At 41.6% G+C, this 19,544-nt stretch overlaps 1 protein-coding gene across 1 annotated transcript in view; it reads right to left on the bottom strand.

Annotated features, from left to right (window-relative positions):
- Positions 1–3,493: 3,493 nt before the first annotated feature.
- Positions 3,494–19,544, bottom strand: part of LOC136442999 (carcinoembryonic antigen-related cell adhesion molecule 8-like) — a 49,774-nt gene continuing 33,723 nt past the window's right edge. Inside the window, exons 2-8 of the mRNA XM_066440043.1 lie at positions 11,986–12,336; positions 11,325–11,618; positions 10,370–10,648; positions 9,386–9,628; positions 7,076–7,144; positions 4,735–4,917; positions 3,494–3,573 (exon numbers count right to left, since the gene is read on the bottom strand). Coding sequence (XP_066296140.1) covers positions 3,494–3,573; positions 4,735–4,917; positions 7,076–7,144; positions 9,386–9,628; positions 10,370–10,648; positions 11,325–11,618; positions 11,986–12,336 — 1,499 coding nt within the window. The remainder of the gene's footprint in view (positions 3,574–4,734; positions 4,918–7,075; positions 7,145–9,385; positions 9,629–10,369; positions 10,649–11,324; positions 11,619–11,985; positions 12,337–19,544) is intronic.

The following is a 19,544-nucleotide window of genomic DNA, read 5'->3' as shown; positions in this document are numbered from 1 at the left end:
AGCTTGCATTGTTTCCAAGAACAAAAATATTGTTTTCAACATCCAGACTAGATCCCTTAGGCCGATTGTTTTATCAAGGCCGATGCAAAAACAGGTTCATTTCGTTCTTAATCTTGAAGGCTTTCATCATGAACATCTGTGCCTCTCTCTCTCTCTCTCTCTCTCTCTCTCTCTCTCTCTCTCTCTCTCTCTCTCTCTCTCTCTCTCTCTTCTCTCTCCCTCTCTCTCTTACTCCCTCTCACTCTCTCTCCATCTCCCTCGTAGGTTACTTTAGAGTTAAGCCCTCAGGCAGAAATACTTATTCGGAAGTCGATTATGTACTGCGCCTCTATAGTAGTTTGAATTATGGCTACATTATCCCCCCATGATTAATTGATCAATCTTTTACCTTATCGGCGCACGGTCTACGGCACGGATGGTAGAAAACGGCGGCCTTATATCCAGGTGTAATCCTCGGGGATTATGGACCACGGACTTGGACTCTTTAATTGTCTGTGGCGGCTGGAAGACGACGGGTGGATCTACGGTAGCGGCTCGGCGTCCCAGTGGACCTAAAGCCGCCGGCTACCATCCGTCATCTGCCGTGCAGGGACTAGGCCCGGGAGGCTGGTCTTAATTGATGGTCACGCATGCTGTGGGAGGACCAAGCCGCAAGAATCAAGCTTTTACTCGGACGACACACGCGATATAGATCATCTTAGAGTAGAGATAGAGATAGTTGTGTATCGATCATATGTCCCCGCAGGAGTGCCCTGGTCTTGTCTAATGTGTAAATGCATTTAAGTTTGCGTGGTTTTTATTTCGCGATAGGGAGAAATTGGAGTGTTCGCGGTGGTTTAAAGTTCACCTTTGAAACAATAGTAGCACTACAGTCATAGGTGGGAAAAACGTTTCGCGGTGGTTTTAAGTTCGCGCTGAAAGTTCTCCGCGAAAAGCACGAACGTAAAACCACCGCGAACATTTCTGCATTTACGGTATATCTCAGTAGGTTACGTTAAGACGTGAGGAGCCAACGGGGTTAGAAATTGCGGCAGAAAGAAAACCAAAATAACAGAGATTACCTATGCCCAGTTTATACAATTTGTTGCCTTTTTAGTCAAGTTTGTGTAGATTTTGTCTGGATGAATTTCAACCCCTAAAAACAAACTGAACAGCGAAACAATTTTTACAGCAGTAGTTTTGGCTTCGTTAGCTAAGCCAAGCCAAGAGGAGAGAGCGTTTTGACGGGAGGTTTGCCTTGTAGTTAAATAATCAGTTGCAAACTAGTCAATTTCGAAGCTGGTGTGTTACGCCAAATGGCGGCTGTACCGGCTATATAGATACAGTTACAGATCCAGAATTTATACAGAAGTAATAGCGTTTCAAACTGGCCTAACTCAAGCTTTGCGACGTTTAAGCTGACAAAGACGAAGGATTTGTGTTGCAGAGAGGCAATCTTAAAATGTCAAGTTCCCTTCACGCCAACTCAAGTCGACGGTAGCCTGAAGTTTCTCGGGTGCTAAAGGGAGTTTTAATGAAGCGTTGTCTCGCGTAGACTAGTCCCTGAGCAAAATGTACACCGAGTGTTGCATACAGATTAGAAACATGTGTAAAGTAAGGGTCAAGTGAGCATACACAAAGCTCCCATTCCAGAAAGCCGCTGCATTTTAATGGTGTAGCATAAAATGCCCCCAGTTTCTCTCGTACAGAAATTAATGTGCGTGTGAATGCCCATACGTACGCGAAAAAACTCATAAATGACAAAAGCCGAAAACTTTAACGATCCTACAGGCGCATAAGCGTCCATTTTTACAGGAATAGTTTCATGATGGTAAATTTCACAGAGCGCTAAGGTCAAAGTGCACTAATTGATGTGGGAATTCCAAACTCAAGCGTCGAATTGTGATACAACATAAAGAAAATTCTTGACATTTTCATAGTTGTCAAACGGTTGTGTTTTATTTCATTCAATTTACCACGTGTGCTATAAAACGTTAATGTTTCATTCTCACACAGTAATAGTCAATAAGAATGGGCGAAGGCAGTGGTAGGATTAAACAAGGATAAGATCTTATTCAGGATAGGCTAATGGTTATGCACATCCATGACGTGATCGTGATCTTCTAAGAGCCCGTGCCATTAAAGTAGAAAATAAGAAGGAACACATTAACAAACTGTGTATTCTCGACCACACCTCTAGAAGAGGAAAGGAACATCCAGACGTGAGGGTGCTTTTATTTCGTCGTGAAAATAAGGAATTCTGATGCAAAATGGGCTGTAGAAGTAAAAATTGTCTTCACACCATTTCGACGATAAAATATATTAAAGGAAATTGCAACAGAAGTCATTGACGTATAGTGGAAGCTAAATACCTTTTAGCCAGCATACGTGTGTGGCATTAAATGCTGTTAATGCAAAATGATAGAATTTACTGAATTGCTAAAACGTCTTGGAAAATTGTCTTTCTAACCGTTATATGGAACATTGCCCAATCCTATGCTTACAATTGATCATAACACCTTTGTATGCAATCGCCTCATTTGGTTTACTCTTCCGTACAAAATTTGGGATTGTTTGTAATGACGTAATCTTGAGTGTTTGTGATCTGGAGAGCATACATTCAAATAGAGCGAAAAAGACAAGTTCAATTTCGTGAAGACGCTCTCTTGAGTGGTGTGGATATCTCTGCAAAAACCAATTCCCCCTTCTCTCTTTGCATGTCTCTCTTTCCTCGGTGCTGAAAGAGTGTTCCAGAATACTGTCCACCAAAGCATCCGCATATCCGGTTCCTATCGTGACGGAAGTCGTGCAGCGCCTCCTATTAAGCTGCAGTAGAACTGCACGTAGTCTTTTCTAGCAGCTGGCCACAATACACAGTCAATAGCCTATGACAGGGATACAGAGAACTGCTATGTTCAGATCAGGCCATTAATAGAACTTAGAACACGGGTAAAAGTCACTGTCCGATATGATTACGCGTTGTTTGTAGCAACCGTTCTCCGCTTTTTTCGACCAGGCACCTTAAGAGGCAACTTTTCTTGAAGATGCTCATTGCAACAGGAATGTTTCAAGATGTGCATCATGTGCCAACCGTAACTATTTTATCATCTTCTTTGTCTGAAATAGATAGACCGCATAAGACCCCTTCCTTCGCCTTAAAGAGGAACGGTGTGGGAAGAGGGTTCTCGGCAAGGCTGAATGTTTTTGTGTCGAGACGTCACTATCAACTTGTGTTTGTGTCAGCGAAATCGATGACGCTGCAGCAACGTCCAGTCACCTGACCGTGTGTCCATTCACGTGATTATGTGCCATTCACGTGATGCCATTCACGTGATCATGCACCATTCACGTGATCATGTGTCACACCACTGTTGCTTCCTGGTGTCAGTAGATATGTCCCGAAAGATCCAGCTCTCAGATTGTCATCAGCATCCTAAGAATCCTGTGCATATACAATGATGACCTTCTCGGTCGGTGTGCACTGAGTCAAGGTCACTTTCCTTTGTGGTGGAGGTCAGACGCTTCTCTTGGGAGACCCTTTGATCCCGTCTGCGCTTGCGCTGTCGTAAAGTTCCCTAAGCTTTGCCGCTGATACTGCAAAGGAAAAGGCAACGTGGTTACAAATGTATCTATAGTTCTGATGTTTGCCCAAGATTTTAGAAGCACTATAAAGAATGTAGCACCTATGAGACCTATCACTGTAAGGTGACACATCTATTGATCACGAAGCTACACATAATCACCTCCATAAAATAGGTTAAATTTTCAGCAACGTTTGTGTGTCTGTTGGTGAACAAGATAACCCGAGAATGGCTGGATGGATTGGTTTCATATTTGGTGTGATGGAAGGGTCTGACAAAAACTGGAAATCAATGATTCTGGGGTCCCTAGCGGCTTCCCTAGATTTTGCAGTGGAATTTTCGGTTTTGATATCGCGTTCTGAACAAACTGTGGTCAGGAATTTGGGTGGTAGATAGCTCTTGTGAAATGAGCGACATTAGTTTGGACACCTAGCGGCTAGTTCTGGAATAGCAGGGAGTTTTTGTCAAATTTTTATCTCAAGAAAGGAAGAACGGGTTTTTATGGGTTTGTATGTAGCTTAGACAAAGATGTACAAAATGTAATGCAACTTATTATGTGAAATAAAATAAAAAAGACATTTGCATGGTTATTCTATCATAGCATTTTTTTAAATGTATTTCTTGCCCCGGACATACTATGGTCTTGACAGTTGTGTGGCAGATAGTTTGACGTGAAGACAAAGTGGGGCAGGTTTAGGCCCCCTAACATTAAATTTTGGAGCTGCAAGGTCATTTTTGTCAAAATATTCCGAAGAGGATAACTGAAGAAAGGAACGACAAATCTCCATCATTTTAGGCATGCAAGTAGCTTAGGCATAGATGAACACAACTAGATACATATTATGCAAATAATGAATTACTTTGCATAATAAGTATCATGTTTGATTTATGGCAGGTGGAAAAAAACAATTACCGGCCATGCAAATAAGGATCTGATTTGCATAATCAAGACAAAATTGCTTATGATAAATGATGGGAGTTTTATACTTGGGACATATGTAAGATAATTGGAGAAAAACATCATCATGCATGAATTATGTAAATGTTTAAGTCATTTGCATAAAAATTACAAAATCCCTAAATATTTCATGGATGTATGAGGTCACCGAACTCTAGTTTATGTGATATGTACAAAAATCAAAGAAATGCGATGACAAAGTCGAAAATCGCAGACCTTCTGATGCTGACAGAAACTTGACGTAGTTGGAGGGGAACAGGCCTATCCTGCCGCTTAGGTAACCCAGACACCAGCCGCCATCTTCTCCCTCCAGCACCTCGATGACGTCATCTGCCTCCAGATAAAGTTCGTTCCCCTCTTGTGGGTGGTATGGATACAGGACCCTAGCATATCTCCTGACTGAAGAGACACAAGATATTAAAGTTAGACACTTGAAAGCAATTTTGTAAGTGGCAGATCTAACGTATGCAATGCACAATCGGATCGCCAGAGGCGTCCATATACCGTGGCTTTCACACAGCTTATCTCAACAGAAAAATACATCCTTGCTCTAAAAGCTTTAGGATGCAACGATGTTCCTATTCTCTACGGGCTGCATGCAGGATAGCACTTTTGAGAAATACCGAATGGATTTTAAATGCTTTCCCGTGGAATGATCAAGCCACGCGGCTTACTTTGATGTTCACCACAAGGATTCGAAACGCATTCCCGACCACTGATAACCAGGTAAAATGAGACACTCTACGTAGTCTCGATGGTAAAACCTAAGATGTGATAAGAAGATTGCACTTAACGGACCCAAAAAAAACTGTCAGACGTTCCCCTTCTTGCTTGCTTTTAGCAAAATATGTTTGGTAAAGATATGACCAGGTGTGAGTGGGATGGGAAGCAGATCGAAGACGCTACAGTAAGTGATAAGAGTGTACAGAGCTTATAAGATTGTTCCGATTGCACCAAATGAATCCCATGACACTAATGCACATTCTGAGATAATACCCGTGGCGTGGGTTAGAAGTAGAACAAAAGAACATTGGTAAAGCCCTCGTCACAAATAAGAAATTCAGCTCGGCCGACGCGTTGGCGAGCTTCAAATGTGCATTATCGGCCAAAGTACGGCCGACGTCCTGTCGATTACCTGGGCTTCTGGCGATTTTTAGAAATAAAAGTTGATCCAAATATTGTCCTTTTACCAAGTTAGTCAATACTGACTTCGTCTATGTCCAAGAGATGGTACCATCTCATGGGGATTTTTAGTTTTTAGTGTTCGACGGACGTCGCCCGACATTTTCATTTGAAAATACGGTCGTCGCCCCCGTCGATTTTGAAATTCGGCGAGCTTCGGGCGATCTACAAAGTTGGCCGACGCTCGCATGAATTATGACGCCGGTTTAAGGACGGTTCGATATAGTTGCCTGGGGAAAAGTTGAAATAATCTTTGTAGAGTATAAGAAAGGGCTAGCTAAAGATATAAAATATTGTACCCCTGGAGTCAAGAAGCTTAGAAGCAAGCCAAAATGGACTCTAAGAAGATCTGAAGAAACCGAATCTATATCCATGGTAAAAGTGGCCTGGGGAAAAGTCTTTGGAAAGGATTTATACTAAATACATTACTCCGGCGTTAAGGAGCCTCACGCGAAAATAGCTGGCAGTAACGTTGAAAGAAAATTGAACTGTGACTGACCAAAGGCAAAATAAAACATAAGTTCAAACTTTAGAATTTGAAGCAACTCTGAGCAATATGTAGTTATACGTTAACTGCAGATTGACTGCGAACTTTATATTTAGATATATCCTTTTGATTTGAATAATAAAACCCAAGCTCATGGTCAATACTGAGCAAAATTTGCTGCGTTTCTTTATCGTTATAAAGTTATTACATGATCTATTCTAATGGTATTGAAGCCTTTTTGTCTTAAGTGTGCCTTACTATCCTCAATATCCAATTCCTTGATCTATTGGCAGCTTATCAATAGACGGTCAATACTTTGGTATGCCGTCAAATACAGTTATCAATAATAGTTTCATCATAGTCACTGAATAAAAAGAATCTTTGTACACAACCAAGAGATTTATTCAACCGACGTTTCAGTGACCAATTGAAACTGCTCTGAGGTAGGTGGCAGATGGTGACAGAAACGTCGGTTGAATAAATCACCTGGTTATTTACAAAGAGTCTTTTTTATTCGACCCTACATCTATCTATCAGGTGTCCCTGTGGTGTAGTGGCCTTCGCTTCTGTTACTAACCACATCTGGTTCAAATTACTTGGAACGAGTTCAAGCCTGGGGTAGGACACCTCTGGTCAAGAGCGCATTGAGTCATACCAAAGACTTTATAAAAATGGTACATACTTCTGAAACAGTATGGAAGTTGAACACACTCCACTGCCAGCGGACTAGCCCCCTGCTGCAGTGATTGCACCACAGTGTGGCCCAGGGCTATGAAGCGGAGATGGGCACCGCCCTATACATCAATAATGGTGTGGGAGGATTTTAACTAATTTTAACTAACATAAATCTGCCGTAAGATTAACCTAAAACATACTAGGAACACTTACTCCTGCCTTTGTTTGTGGTTCGCCTGATGGTGTCGATGCCTCCTGAGGGTGCCGGTGAGATCGGTTTAGCTATTGAAACACATTGTGACAACATACTCATTACAACAAAGCAACTTCGAATGAAAGCTCATCTGTGTTGGTAGAGTACATGTCATAAAGTTTTGAGCTTTGATCCAACACAAAGAAGGAACGGTCGAAACCTTCCTCAGATGTTTGGTTCACTGCGCTGAACGCCGGGAAAAGTGAAGGAGGCAATCTACACAGGGCCCATGATTGTAGCAGAACACAGTTCTCGTCCTATGGGGATTTCTATAGTTAAGGGCCCCAAGGTGACTGGCTTCGTCGCGGTAAAAATTACAGTGCGGTGCACTTGAGAAATACGAAATGTTTGAGTTTAGGGTACAACCTACAAATAACATAAAAGAACACAAAATTCTGTCGGCGTATGGCTCCTCACGCTCACTTTGAAACAGCGCTCTGCGAGAGGTCACTGAACTGCAGCCGACTGACCCCGTGAGACGGTTGCACAAGATGGCGCATTTATACACAAAGTGGAAAAGGTCCACTATCCAAGTCCTACAGTCTAAAAGCCGACATATTTCTACACCACACAGCACAGTTTACACATGGATGCCTCTCACATGCAGCTTTCTACCCAGTCTTCAAGAGTTGGGGCCGCACTACATTTTGTACCCGCGTCATGGAAATGCTGTGTTCTGCGACCTCAACCCTCTCTGAACCGTGACGAAGATTTCGTCTTTCCGCCTCTTTTGATTCACTGCTGACGTCATCACGCTTCCGGCTTCCTAATGTTCAGCGCAGTGAATCAGACATCCGAGTAAGGTTGGAGTTCCGACCGAAAATTGCCGTTCCTTCTTTGCGTTGGATCAAAGATCAAAACTTAATAACAACGCAACTTACCAACGTGAAAGCACAAATATGATAACATGATAGCTAGCTTCGATTTCATATCGATGTGCCTTGAATGAATCATCATGCGTGCAAGTCCAGGCGCGAGGATGCCGCTGTCAAACTCTTCAGGCAAATGCTTTAAGATGACCACCCACCCCCTACACGACCTTGTATTTTGTAAATCTCAACGCCATACAGGGTAACGTAACATGACCAGTTTACGTCCGATTTATTCAAATTGTTATTTATCCTAAAACCGCGCGGACAGAGCCAAATGTTTAACCCATGGGTAGAAATATCAGCTCTTCCAACAAGAAAATGCATGGTCTGTAAGATTTTCTCCGCCTGTTTAACGCCGTACGAGCATATATTTATACTGGAGTATATGGTGTAGAATTGTGCTAGGCTTACCCTTTATCGTCCACCTCAATATTTTCCCTTCTAGCGCTATGCTTGAAGAACATAGACCGGAAAAAAAATACACAGTAACTGTCGAAAGTAGTCTACAGACAAATGACAGTTAAGTCACTATGTTTGTCCGTCCGCTTGCCCGACGCGATGGAAGAAAACAATTTTTGTATTGTGAATTTCCCCGAAATCAGCAGCACGTGGCGTTCACGTGATAAACGCATGGCCATGATGTTATGTCGTACAAAAATGTATCATCTGAGCGGGGGTCGCTAGGTTGTATCAAACCTTCCTAAAACTGGCAAGAGTTTCAAACCTCGAATCACCATGAATAGTCTGCATATCAAAGAAAGGTTTAACGTCAGCTACTTTTAAAAGATACTAGCTATCGTGTAACTTGGAAAAATATGATGGAATACGCGGTGTCGAATTACATATGAAATGCGTCATGCATGACGCTTCCGTGCAACTTGTTGTTACTGGTTCAGGAGCTTATTCTGTTATGTCGCTGGACGTAAACCCTTTTAAATGTTTTGTATAGTAGAGAGAGATGGCTGAGGATCATACTTATGACGTTCTTTGTTTCTCATGAGAACAGGCTTTGGCATAATACACCGTGACATGTGGACATGACCCAATCTGGACGTAAACTACTCCCGCACGTAAATAGGTCATGTTACGTTACCAGTTGCGTGTCTGCAAGCTTGGTATTTGAAGAAAGAATTGAATTGAATTGAATTCGAATAAAATGGGGAAGTTTACAAAAAGCAATCGTATCGTGACGACCATGTGGTACTATTTTGTTCCAGCATCGCAGGAAAGTTTGAAACATACAAGTTAATTTGAGGTGAGGGTGCTTTGTGACTTCTAGTGCCTCCTCTCCAAACCTCTCCAAACTAACAAGGGGGAGTTTACTAAAAGCAATGATCGTATCGTGACGACCATGTGGTTCTATTTTGTTCCAACAACGCAGGAAAGTTTGAAACGTACAAGGTAGTTTTAGATGAGGATGCCGTGTGACTTCTAGCGTCTCCTCTCCAAACCTCTCCTCTACCCGACCCTGCTCCCTCCGTCCCATGTTGTAGTAGAAGGAGAACCGTTTCTTGTCCTCCTTGTTTCTCCTCCGCTGTATGAAGTACACCACCAGTCCCAGACAGATCACGAACCACAGACCTCCGGCAATGGCGCCCACCCAAATCACTACCGTGCTGCCGTCATGGCCTCGCAGAGACGCTGCAGGAATATGACCGGACATTGGAGTTTTCTTCTTGAACAACTAGTAATGCATCACCCTCTAACGTTTCGGTCTCTCGGACATCATCCTCAGAGCTTCTGACTGGAGTCCTGCTTTTCGCCGAACCGGGACGAGGGGGGATACAAGCTCAGCCACGTTTGGGATTACGTTCTCGCCGCAAAAGCTCCACCTACTTCGGCTGCTTATAGCGGTGAGAAGCAGTACTCCAGTTAGAAGCTCTGAAGAAGGTCTCTGAGAGACACCGACATGTCAGCAGGTGAGACATTACTGGTTATGTAAAAAGAAATTTCCAATGACCTATTTTCTTATTTTCGAGACGAATATGATCATACAAAGTCGTAGCTTACCCATCTTAAAAGTTCCTGCTTACCGCAGTGTATGCTATCACTGTTAGTAGGTGGGAGAAAATAAGAAGACGAAGACAAAGTCGTTTTATAGTTGGCTTTATGCCCCCTCCCCACTTTCACAGTATCATTTTTGTGTTTGTTAAACATTCTCATTGGTTGAATCGCAGTCTTTCAGCTATCTTTAAACTTTCTTACGATGAATAATGGCTCATACTTCAAGATACTTGTACGATTTACGAAGTACTTGTAATAATATCTTAATTGTTTGGAGTGCGTGTAAGCAGCTTAACTTTGACTGTTTCAAAATATTACCAAATAAGGTTTGTAAAATCATTATCGATTAACGCTTAAACAACATAGCTGAAAGCTTACCTTTGACGCTCAGCTGTAGTGACTTAACATCGCTCTCCCCAACTTTATTGCTGACCGTGCACACGTACGTTCCTGTTGCGTTTGCCCGCACTCTGTCCAGAACAACTGTGCCCGTGCGCACGTCACGTGTCATCGTACTCGTCGTAGAGCGCACGCGCATACCGTTCACTGTCCACGTGATGTTTGGGGGAGGGTTGCCCTCGGCCACGCACTGAAACTTGACCCTGTCGTCTGTATTCACAGTTTGGGAGTCGGAGATGCTGACGATGGTGGCGGGATCTGTGAAGAAACAGGTGATGTTAACTGTTAAAGATAACAAGTAAGAATAGAGTCCGGCGACCTCATACCTCCATGAAATATCTAGAGCTCTTGTAAAATTTATGCAGGTGACTGGACTATTTGCATAATTTATACATGCTGATATTCACATTCAACTAACTCACACATGTCGTGTATAAAGTTGTCATCATTTATCACATCACTAAACAGTTTTGCTATTTTTGTTTTGATTATGCAAATCAGTTCGCCATCTGCATGTTTGGTATCTGTTTATGTTCCAACTGCTATGAATTACATGTGTTACATTCATCCAGTTATGTAAAATAATGAAATTTCCTCATCAATAATGCAAATTAAATCATTATTTGCATAATACATATCTGATTATGTACCTCGCCTAATATCATGTCCGGGACAAGAGGTATATTGAAAAACTTCTTTGGTAGAAATTAATTATGAAAATGTACTCCTATTTGAATAACAACGTCCAGACGGTTTTTTTAAAATGTTTTAGGGGCCTTCACCTTTGACACTGCACATGCGTACTCGAATCTACGAAAGAGCGTATTATGACATTGATTGTGCGAAACAATAAATCATTTCTATCTACCTAAGGAAAAGTTTGACTTGGTGATATAAATGAAGAAAATGTTTGTAAATTCAAAATCAACCTTACACAGTACATCCAAGCTGAGAGAGTCGCTGCTTGTCCGAACAATGTGGTCAGCTATACACTTGTACACCCCTTTGTCACCTCTAGTCACGTGACGTATTACCAAGTCGGGTTGTTGCAGATTCCCGCCAGAATACTTTGTATCAAACTGCTTGCTGTCAATCAAGGCGCCATTTCTCTGCCAGTAGATGTTTGTGACGTTGGGTTTCGCGTTTCTCACTGCGCATGTCAGGGAGACGGCTCTACCCCAGGAAGTGACGTAAGGATCCGATGGTCCCACTGTTACTGAAGGGGGAACTGTGAAAGACACAAGCCATTTCATTGAATATATTCACATAAGCAAGTCATTTTCAAGTATCACCGAGATGTAATTGTCAGTTTGAGTGAACCTAAAACCCGTGTTTTAGATATCAATTCCACAGTACAAATTGAAATATGAATTATTGAACCCCTTATACCTTACAGGTAGTTTAACGACAATGCATGCGCCGTTATTCCTTCTTTGTGTCCGAACTTCTTGTCCCCATAAGTCACAAAACGATCAGTGATAGAAGTTATAGGAAGTAAGCAGTAAGTACAATTGAAGTATAGTAGTACGAAGTAAGTAGTAAGTAGTATACTATGGCAGTATGGACCACTGACCACATGTATTACCATAACTTACCCAACACCCTGAGATCAACAAATGCCTCTTCACTCGGAAGTCCCTCCGCCGACACAGTGATGATGTACGTGCCTTCGTCAGTCACTGTGACGTCATCAATCATCAACGACGCTTTCCCATCAAGCCTTGCGCGTCCGTTATATTCCCCGTGGGCCGTGGACGAGTCAAATGGAGGCCAGTAGGTGAAGACAGAGGTTCTCTTTATTTTCTCCACGGAATCGACTTTGCTCCATTCAATAGAGGCGATACGTTTTGCGGTATCGTAGTCAGCTTCCAAAATGGCGGAACTCCCAATGATAGCTTCCACGTAGTCCGGTACGTTCAGCCCGATCTGAGACTGCGCCCAGCAACCTACAAAAACAAACATTTTATTAGCATATTCTGTCATATTTGTTTTTTTATTTTTACGTCGGTTGTTGACAGACAAGAACGACGTGGCACTGCACTCAAGTTTTTAAAACTTGTATTAACAGTACCACGTACAGATAACAACATTTTTATCTTTATACACCTGGGCGAAGTGAGGAAAGTCGTGTGAAGTGCATTTCCCAAGGGCACAACATCGGTGGCGTCAGGGGGATTCGAACTCGGGACCTCTTGGTTCCGAATCGAACACCCTGCCGTTACGCCACACGACCCCACACGTGTCATATATCTCCTATAAAAATAAATTAGTCTTCTTGCAGTAAATTTAGCACAATAAATCAGCCTCAGCCAATAAAACATTTTCTCTAGGGTACGATTAGATGTTAAAATGAATCAGAAAATGATTTGTAGTAATGTACTCCTGTGGTGTTATTTTACAGCGTCCGGTAACACCCCCTGGTTCATATGACATTGACATTTTTCAGTTATGCATGCACGAATCGATAGATGACGCTGTTCCCCGAGAAGCGAATATCTGAGGTTGGAAACGTATCCACTAGGTGCTTATACGCTGGCACACGCAATATTCTTTTTCTTCTTTATGAATGTCCTTTTCCCGCCCTGATATCAATATTCTGCCCATGAACCCATCAACCATAATTGATAGTCCATATGGTTTGCGTTATTATACGAGTTTTCCCACATGTATGTCGCCACGCACCTCTTCCCTCTAAGGGCTCATTACAAACTCGTAAAGACGGTTATTCAAAGCTTATCAATGCTCAGTAATATAAAGATATGTCCCAAGGCAGGATATGCGCATGATGTTTTCTCCATTTGATGAACGGTACAGTCAGACCGTATCTCTATCATCCTACGGCGAAACATGGATAGTTTCGGACAACAAGTAGATTAAAGAAACTTGTTGCGTTGGTTAGAAGACCATTTGTTTTTCATTTTGCCTGGAGGTAGGAAAAGTCGACTTTTCAAAGTAATAACTTGAAGTAAAGTAAAATCACGGGTCAAGACCTGCTACTTTCTAGACATCAAAAAACTGAGATTTATAAAGATATTTTGAATAATAAAAAAACCAGTTCGTCAAATGGGAGTCGTGCCCCAGGCATCGTGTATGATGAATGCATCTCATCCAACTTTCTTAGAAGAACAAAACTGGTCCTAAAGACAGTGACAAATAGAGACGGCACATCTAAGACAAAGTGTCTACTAGGGAGGTTGCAAGTGAGCTAGTTGCAGCAGGCAATGAGAAATAATAACCATATATAAGATAGCATACCCTTATCAAGTTATCATCGTAAAAAGCCTAATTGAATCAACGATTAAAGAGAAATGCATGGAATAATGGAATATCAAATCGATATCACATGTTCCCTGATAAAAATATCTAATTGGCAGTAACTGGGGAGCAACCCGTTATCTTATTTTCCGTAATAAGGGAATTAGTTAATTCAATTACATACGTCTCAAGAAATTGAGATAACACCACGTTGTTCCCCTTAGGGACAGGAGGCTTTTAATTCAGAAATCTACTCTTGGAGAAATGCTTCGCGCTTGTGTTCAGTATTCATCACGCGTGTATAGGATTATCAAGTTATTAGTAAGTAAGTAGGTACTTTATGAAAGTTACAAAAACAAGAGTTCGGAGACCTCTTATCTGCATGAAATGTTCTGATTATGCAAATGACTTCCACATCTACATAATCTATGCTTGGTCATGTTCACCTTTAACTAACTTACACATGTCACAATGTTGACAGTCCAATCATTTACCACTTCGAAGAATTATGGCACTTTCGCATTGATTATGCAAAGTAGGAATTTATTTGCATAATTAGTATCTCTTTATGTTCCACCTGCCATGAACTACATATGTTAGAATGTATTTGAGTCCAAAAATGGAAAACACTGCAAATAAAGATTTTCTTAATTGATTATACAAAATAACTCCTTATCAACATCTCTGTCTAAGCTACCTGTATTATATATACTAAATATCATGGAAATCCTTGGAAGATTTCCAGGGTAAGCTGCTAGGGAGCCCAAACCTACCCCATATCTTCCTTACATCACAAGCTATCTGCCGCCAAAAATTTATGACCACAGCACGTCCTGGTCAAAAGATATGATAAACGGAAGTTCTGATGCAGTACCAAGGTCACACACCAGGGGGCCCACAATTGAAACTGACTTTGTCTTCTCAACACCTCCCCACATACCAAATATCATTGCAATCCATAAAGAGGTTCTTGGGTTATGCTGATTAAAACACACACACACACACACACACACACACACACACACACACACACACACACACACACCAAAAACAATATCTCCATTTTTCATGGAGATAGAAACAAGAAGATTAGAGGAATATCCTACCCTCCCGTGGTGGTTGAGACGCCAGCACACCAGGAAAAAGCGGTTTAATTACGTGCTTCCGTATTGAAACTTCCATCACAACACGCCACTCGGGGGATTCACAGGATTCATCGGTAATCGGCTACAAATCTCCCTCCATCCAGGATTGAGTTTTATAGCTGTTCGACCGTGTCAGTAAGATACAGTTAATTTCCAGGGGAGGTTACAGACCTCGGTTTTGGATAGAGGGTACCAGAAGGTTTTTCGAAGTCAAGGTTAGGAAAACTTAATACTGTGACTTTGCTATCGTGAGAAATGTGATGTTGTTGGATATGAATATTTCTAGGTTTCCAATTGGAAACTGCAGTTGGAAATTGCACCCTCAGTGGTAAAATTTGCACCTTAGTTTCATCTTCTCTGCGACTAATATCGTGTTTGAAACTTCTATTTTACGGAAAAATTTAAAGATTTTTCTCATCCTAATGAGTAAGTAAGAGAAGTAATTCCATGCACTCTTCATCATGCACCATGTTGGATGTACCCACTAACGGCCGGCGGAATGGAGCATTTCTGCGAATCTTGTGGTGCCGAATGTATCGCCTGTTTCTGCATCTCTATCCACCGTAGAAAGTTCCTGTTGCATACCTTAGGGCAGCCTTCTCAGCCCGTATACTCTGGTGCGGGATTACGAGCTTATTTTTTCTCATATATTCTCTTCGACCATTGCGATCTCCAAGGGGATACTATCAATAAATGAGGACGTCTATATAATCCTCGCGGTTACAAAACCTTGACGGCCAATCAAGCATGACATCTCAAACTTTGTTGTCCAACGACCTTGCCGGGTCATCTTTAACTGAGAGATGGAGGCGCAGAGATGAATGGTGATATGACCAGGCTGTTAGTGCCATCAATTATCCCCAGGGGCAGCCTGTCACGGCTGTTCACAAACGGACGTGCGGAGATCCTGATGAGAAAGGTTATCTGAAGCCGGGGGCACGAGTCAACAGATCTCGTGGAGCTGATAGGCAGTTGGTTAAGCCCCCCTCTCACTGGATCAGCGGCACGCTGGCGGCGTCACTGCGGCCGATCGAATTGACAAAACACTCAACGAATTTTATCAACGTAAAACGAATGTTTTCTTGTGTGCGTTTTGTTGTCTTTTGGTCACACTTGTACGTTTTGAATGATATTCCCCTTATAAAGTCAAGGGTAACACAAATCCAGTTAAGGACGCATCGACGCCGCCAGCGTGCCGCGGGTCCAGTGAGAGGGGGTTTAGAAGTTGGGTTTACAGACGTTTACAGGGTATTTAGCGCAATGTTTAAGCCCCCCTCTCACTGGACCCGCTGCACGCTGGCGTCGACGCTGTGTCCCAAAACTTGATTTGTGTTACCCTTGACTTTATAATGGGAATATCATTGAAAATGTACAAGTGTGATCAAAAAGACAACAAAACACACAAAGCTTAAAATATTTGCTTTTTGTCGATGAAATTCGTTGAGTACTTTGTCAATTCGATCGGCCGCAGCGACGCCGCCAGCGTGCCGCGGGTCCAGTGAGACTGGGAGAGGGGCATTATGTAATGTGTAATTTGTTAAGCATAACGATGATTCTGCACGTATGCCGCTCTCAAGATTTTACTGATAACTTGCTTATCACAGTTTAAACATAACCTTGAATGTATACATGTATGAACTAGTCGTAAAAGTGCTACGTCAGACTCAACATATTAATTTATTCATATACTTGCACGTAGGTAAATCCAATTTTTTTATATGTATAATTGTAGAAGACCGTACCTTACGAAAGTCGGTGTACTTTTGTTATGTCAATAAAGATCTTCATATAAACGAAGTTCCATGACGAGAAAGCAAAAGTAACTTTCAAAATCATTTCAGTCTGCATCTCGTGCCAACCAGTCTTGAGCATGTACCTTAAGCCCCCCTCCCACTGGACCCGCGGCACAATAGCGGCGTCGCTGCGGCCAATCGAATTGACAAAGCACTCAACGAATTTCATGGACAAAAAACGAATCTTTTTAAGCTTTGTGTGTTCTGTTGTCTTTTTGTCATACTCGTGTGTTTTGAATGATATTCCTATTATAAAGTCAAGGGTAACACAAATCCAGTTAAGGACACAGCGACGCCGCCAGCGTGCCGCGGGTCCAGTGGGAGGGGGGTTAAGACTCTAAGTATTCTGACCACACAGTAGCCAGACATCAATCTGCGTCAGTAGCCCGATCACCACCGTTTTATTGTGCGGAAATGCAAAATCGCATTTGTGTCTATTGGATCATATGATTCGCTGATTTAGTGGCGCAGCAGACTTAACAGGCTATCAGAAAACTATCCAACTAACCAGGGGTGAAGCACCTGTTGTTGATGTCAAGGATAACCTTAACTATCATCATCACCAGTCTACGTGCTTACGCACCGTCGGGGTTATACCGCCCCTTACGGGGTGACATACCCTTTCGTTGGCTGACACAAAACGGGGATGTGCCAGGTCTCCCGTCCGGGTGAATGATGAAATCTTTATTGACACGACAAAAGTACAGCGACTTTCGTTACGTCTTCTACAACCATGCAAAAAACAAACAATGGTTTACAAGGTGATTAGCCTAAGTACAAGTACATGAATACTTCAACATGTCGAGTTTAACGTATCACTTCCACTACTAGTTCTAAGATCTAAACATTCTTTGAAATTGTTGCCTATTTGTACACAGTAAGGGTTGCCTCCTTCTAGAATGTATTTGAATTTATCTTTAGACTGGAATGTATCAAATTCTGTTGAACAAGCGGAAAGAAGGTTAACGTTGAACAGCTTTGAGCGTTTATCATGATATCGTGGACAATCTAGGTGTTGACACCGTATGGCTGATACGAGACGGAGGTCTGCACACGTTATACAGTACGTCATATCTTGATGTACAGCAACGTTCATGTGACTTTGATTGACGTGATGTCCTCTACAGGGTTGATCCCGACGATCATTCAACTGTCAGTTCTTTCCCTAAGGGGGCGGGATGTAAACCTATATGTGACCTAGGAACCCGATACTGCCAATACACAGTCTCCAGGGTGCCCTTCTAAATTGACATCGGATTACATCAACAACATTCATCTTGTAGAGTGTATTTTTGCCAAAAACCAACACTGTCTTGGGCAATTTTTCATGTCAATGGTTGACAATGGGGAAAAATGCTCTGGGAAGCATGTTTGAGTACTAAATATTTTGCCTTCCCAATGTCGTAGGATGAGGAAATTGTCAGGATTTACTAACCTACAACGTACTACAGGAAAATCAATACAAAATGCCAAATAAGTGTCACAAACAAATATTTCGGCCTTCTAAAAACGGTAATTTTAACCAATTTTGCGTACTGGCCTCCCTAACAACAGCAACTAGAAAATTGTGTTACCTGATTCTTAACACAACTCTTCTTAACACCGAACACGTACCGGCTGTACGCAAATAGAAGATAGATGTTTCATGTGATTCAATTCCGCCATTATGTTCGATTACTTAGACCCAGTGGGAAATGAGGGAACATGGTTTAATTAAGTCGTGTTGATGAACTCGTCTTCTGAGCTCAATTTGAGGTCTGCCATATTCTCCTGAGTGTGTATTTAACAATTGACAATCTATTGTTGTCTATTCTTGTATCATCGAAAGTTGTTCAATGTATGTAGTATCTTTAAACATATAGATCTATATTCATATCTATCTGTCTATGTCTATCTCTCTATCTATCTATCTATCTATCTCTCTATCTATCTGTGTACCTATCCATCTATCTATCTATCCATTTATATATACACATATACGCTCTTTCTCTCTCTCTCTCTCTCTCTCTCTATGTATATATATATATATATACAGACAAGAAAACTATCTAAAACATATGAGACTGTTTTTCCATATAGAGTTTGTTGAGTTTAAAATTATTGATGAGATCTAGTGAAATAATTTGACCCCCAAATTCCCCAAATGAAAATGCTTTTGATGAAGGGCTACCCAGCGTGTCGTGAACCCATTATATGTTTGTAATGTTCCCATCTAAATAGGGTGGTCTCACCAATGGTAGCATTGTTCTTGACAAAGTGGTCTGGTCTTTGACCTCACAAACTCGTTACCGACAAACTGTTGACCTTTGGATTGGATTATGATTTTGAGTTATCTGTCTTTCATGTTTCAGTTGTACCCATATGTTCCGACGTGTATGTCTACTTTTCTCTCTGTAAGTTGTTTTTTATTTTCCATGTATGTATATGTGAAACTGGGCCCTATCGAAAACCAGTGTATTGGCACTGAATAGGCTACCCAGGTGTTTCAAAATAAACAAACAAACAAACAAACGTCTGATAAATGACCTAGAGAAGCCATAAAAATCCGCATGAGCGAAAGGTCAAAAGGGCTGAATTCATTAGCTACTGTGCAGGAGTCCCTTATGGGACTTCGATAACATTAACGTCCATTAAGCATCCACTAGTTGCCCTTTTTGTTATGCCAGAATCCATTGCTATGATGTAATAAATGCAATTCACATGAGCAAAGAAATTGAATACAGAAGATTATCAAGTGATTATAATCCCAACAGGATAGCACCCGAGAGTGTTTTTTTTTAAAGCTTTTCCGGTTGCATTGCTACGCTATCCAAAATTGTAATCATATTGCCGCAAGCAGAATATAATTATCGCTATAATTCGTCTAAAGAAATTTGTATATATGGGATAGTCTACGTGATAACTAGAAATTTAAAGATATTCTCATCGTGCTTTTATTCATCAAAGATTTGTCATTGGTAA

The sequence above is a fragment of the Branchiostoma lanceolatum genome, chromosome 10, assembly GCF_035083965.1.
Source record: "Branchiostoma lanceolatum isolate klBraLanc5 chromosome 10, klBraLanc5.hap2, whole genome shotgun sequence".
In the NCBI taxonomy this organism is placed as follows: Eukaryota; Metazoa; Chordata; class Leptocardii; order Amphioxiformes; family Branchiostomatidae; genus Branchiostoma; species Branchiostoma lanceolatum.
The sequence above is the reverse complement of the archived record's forward strand: the minus strand, read 5'-3'. Positions and strand labels throughout refer to the sequence as shown.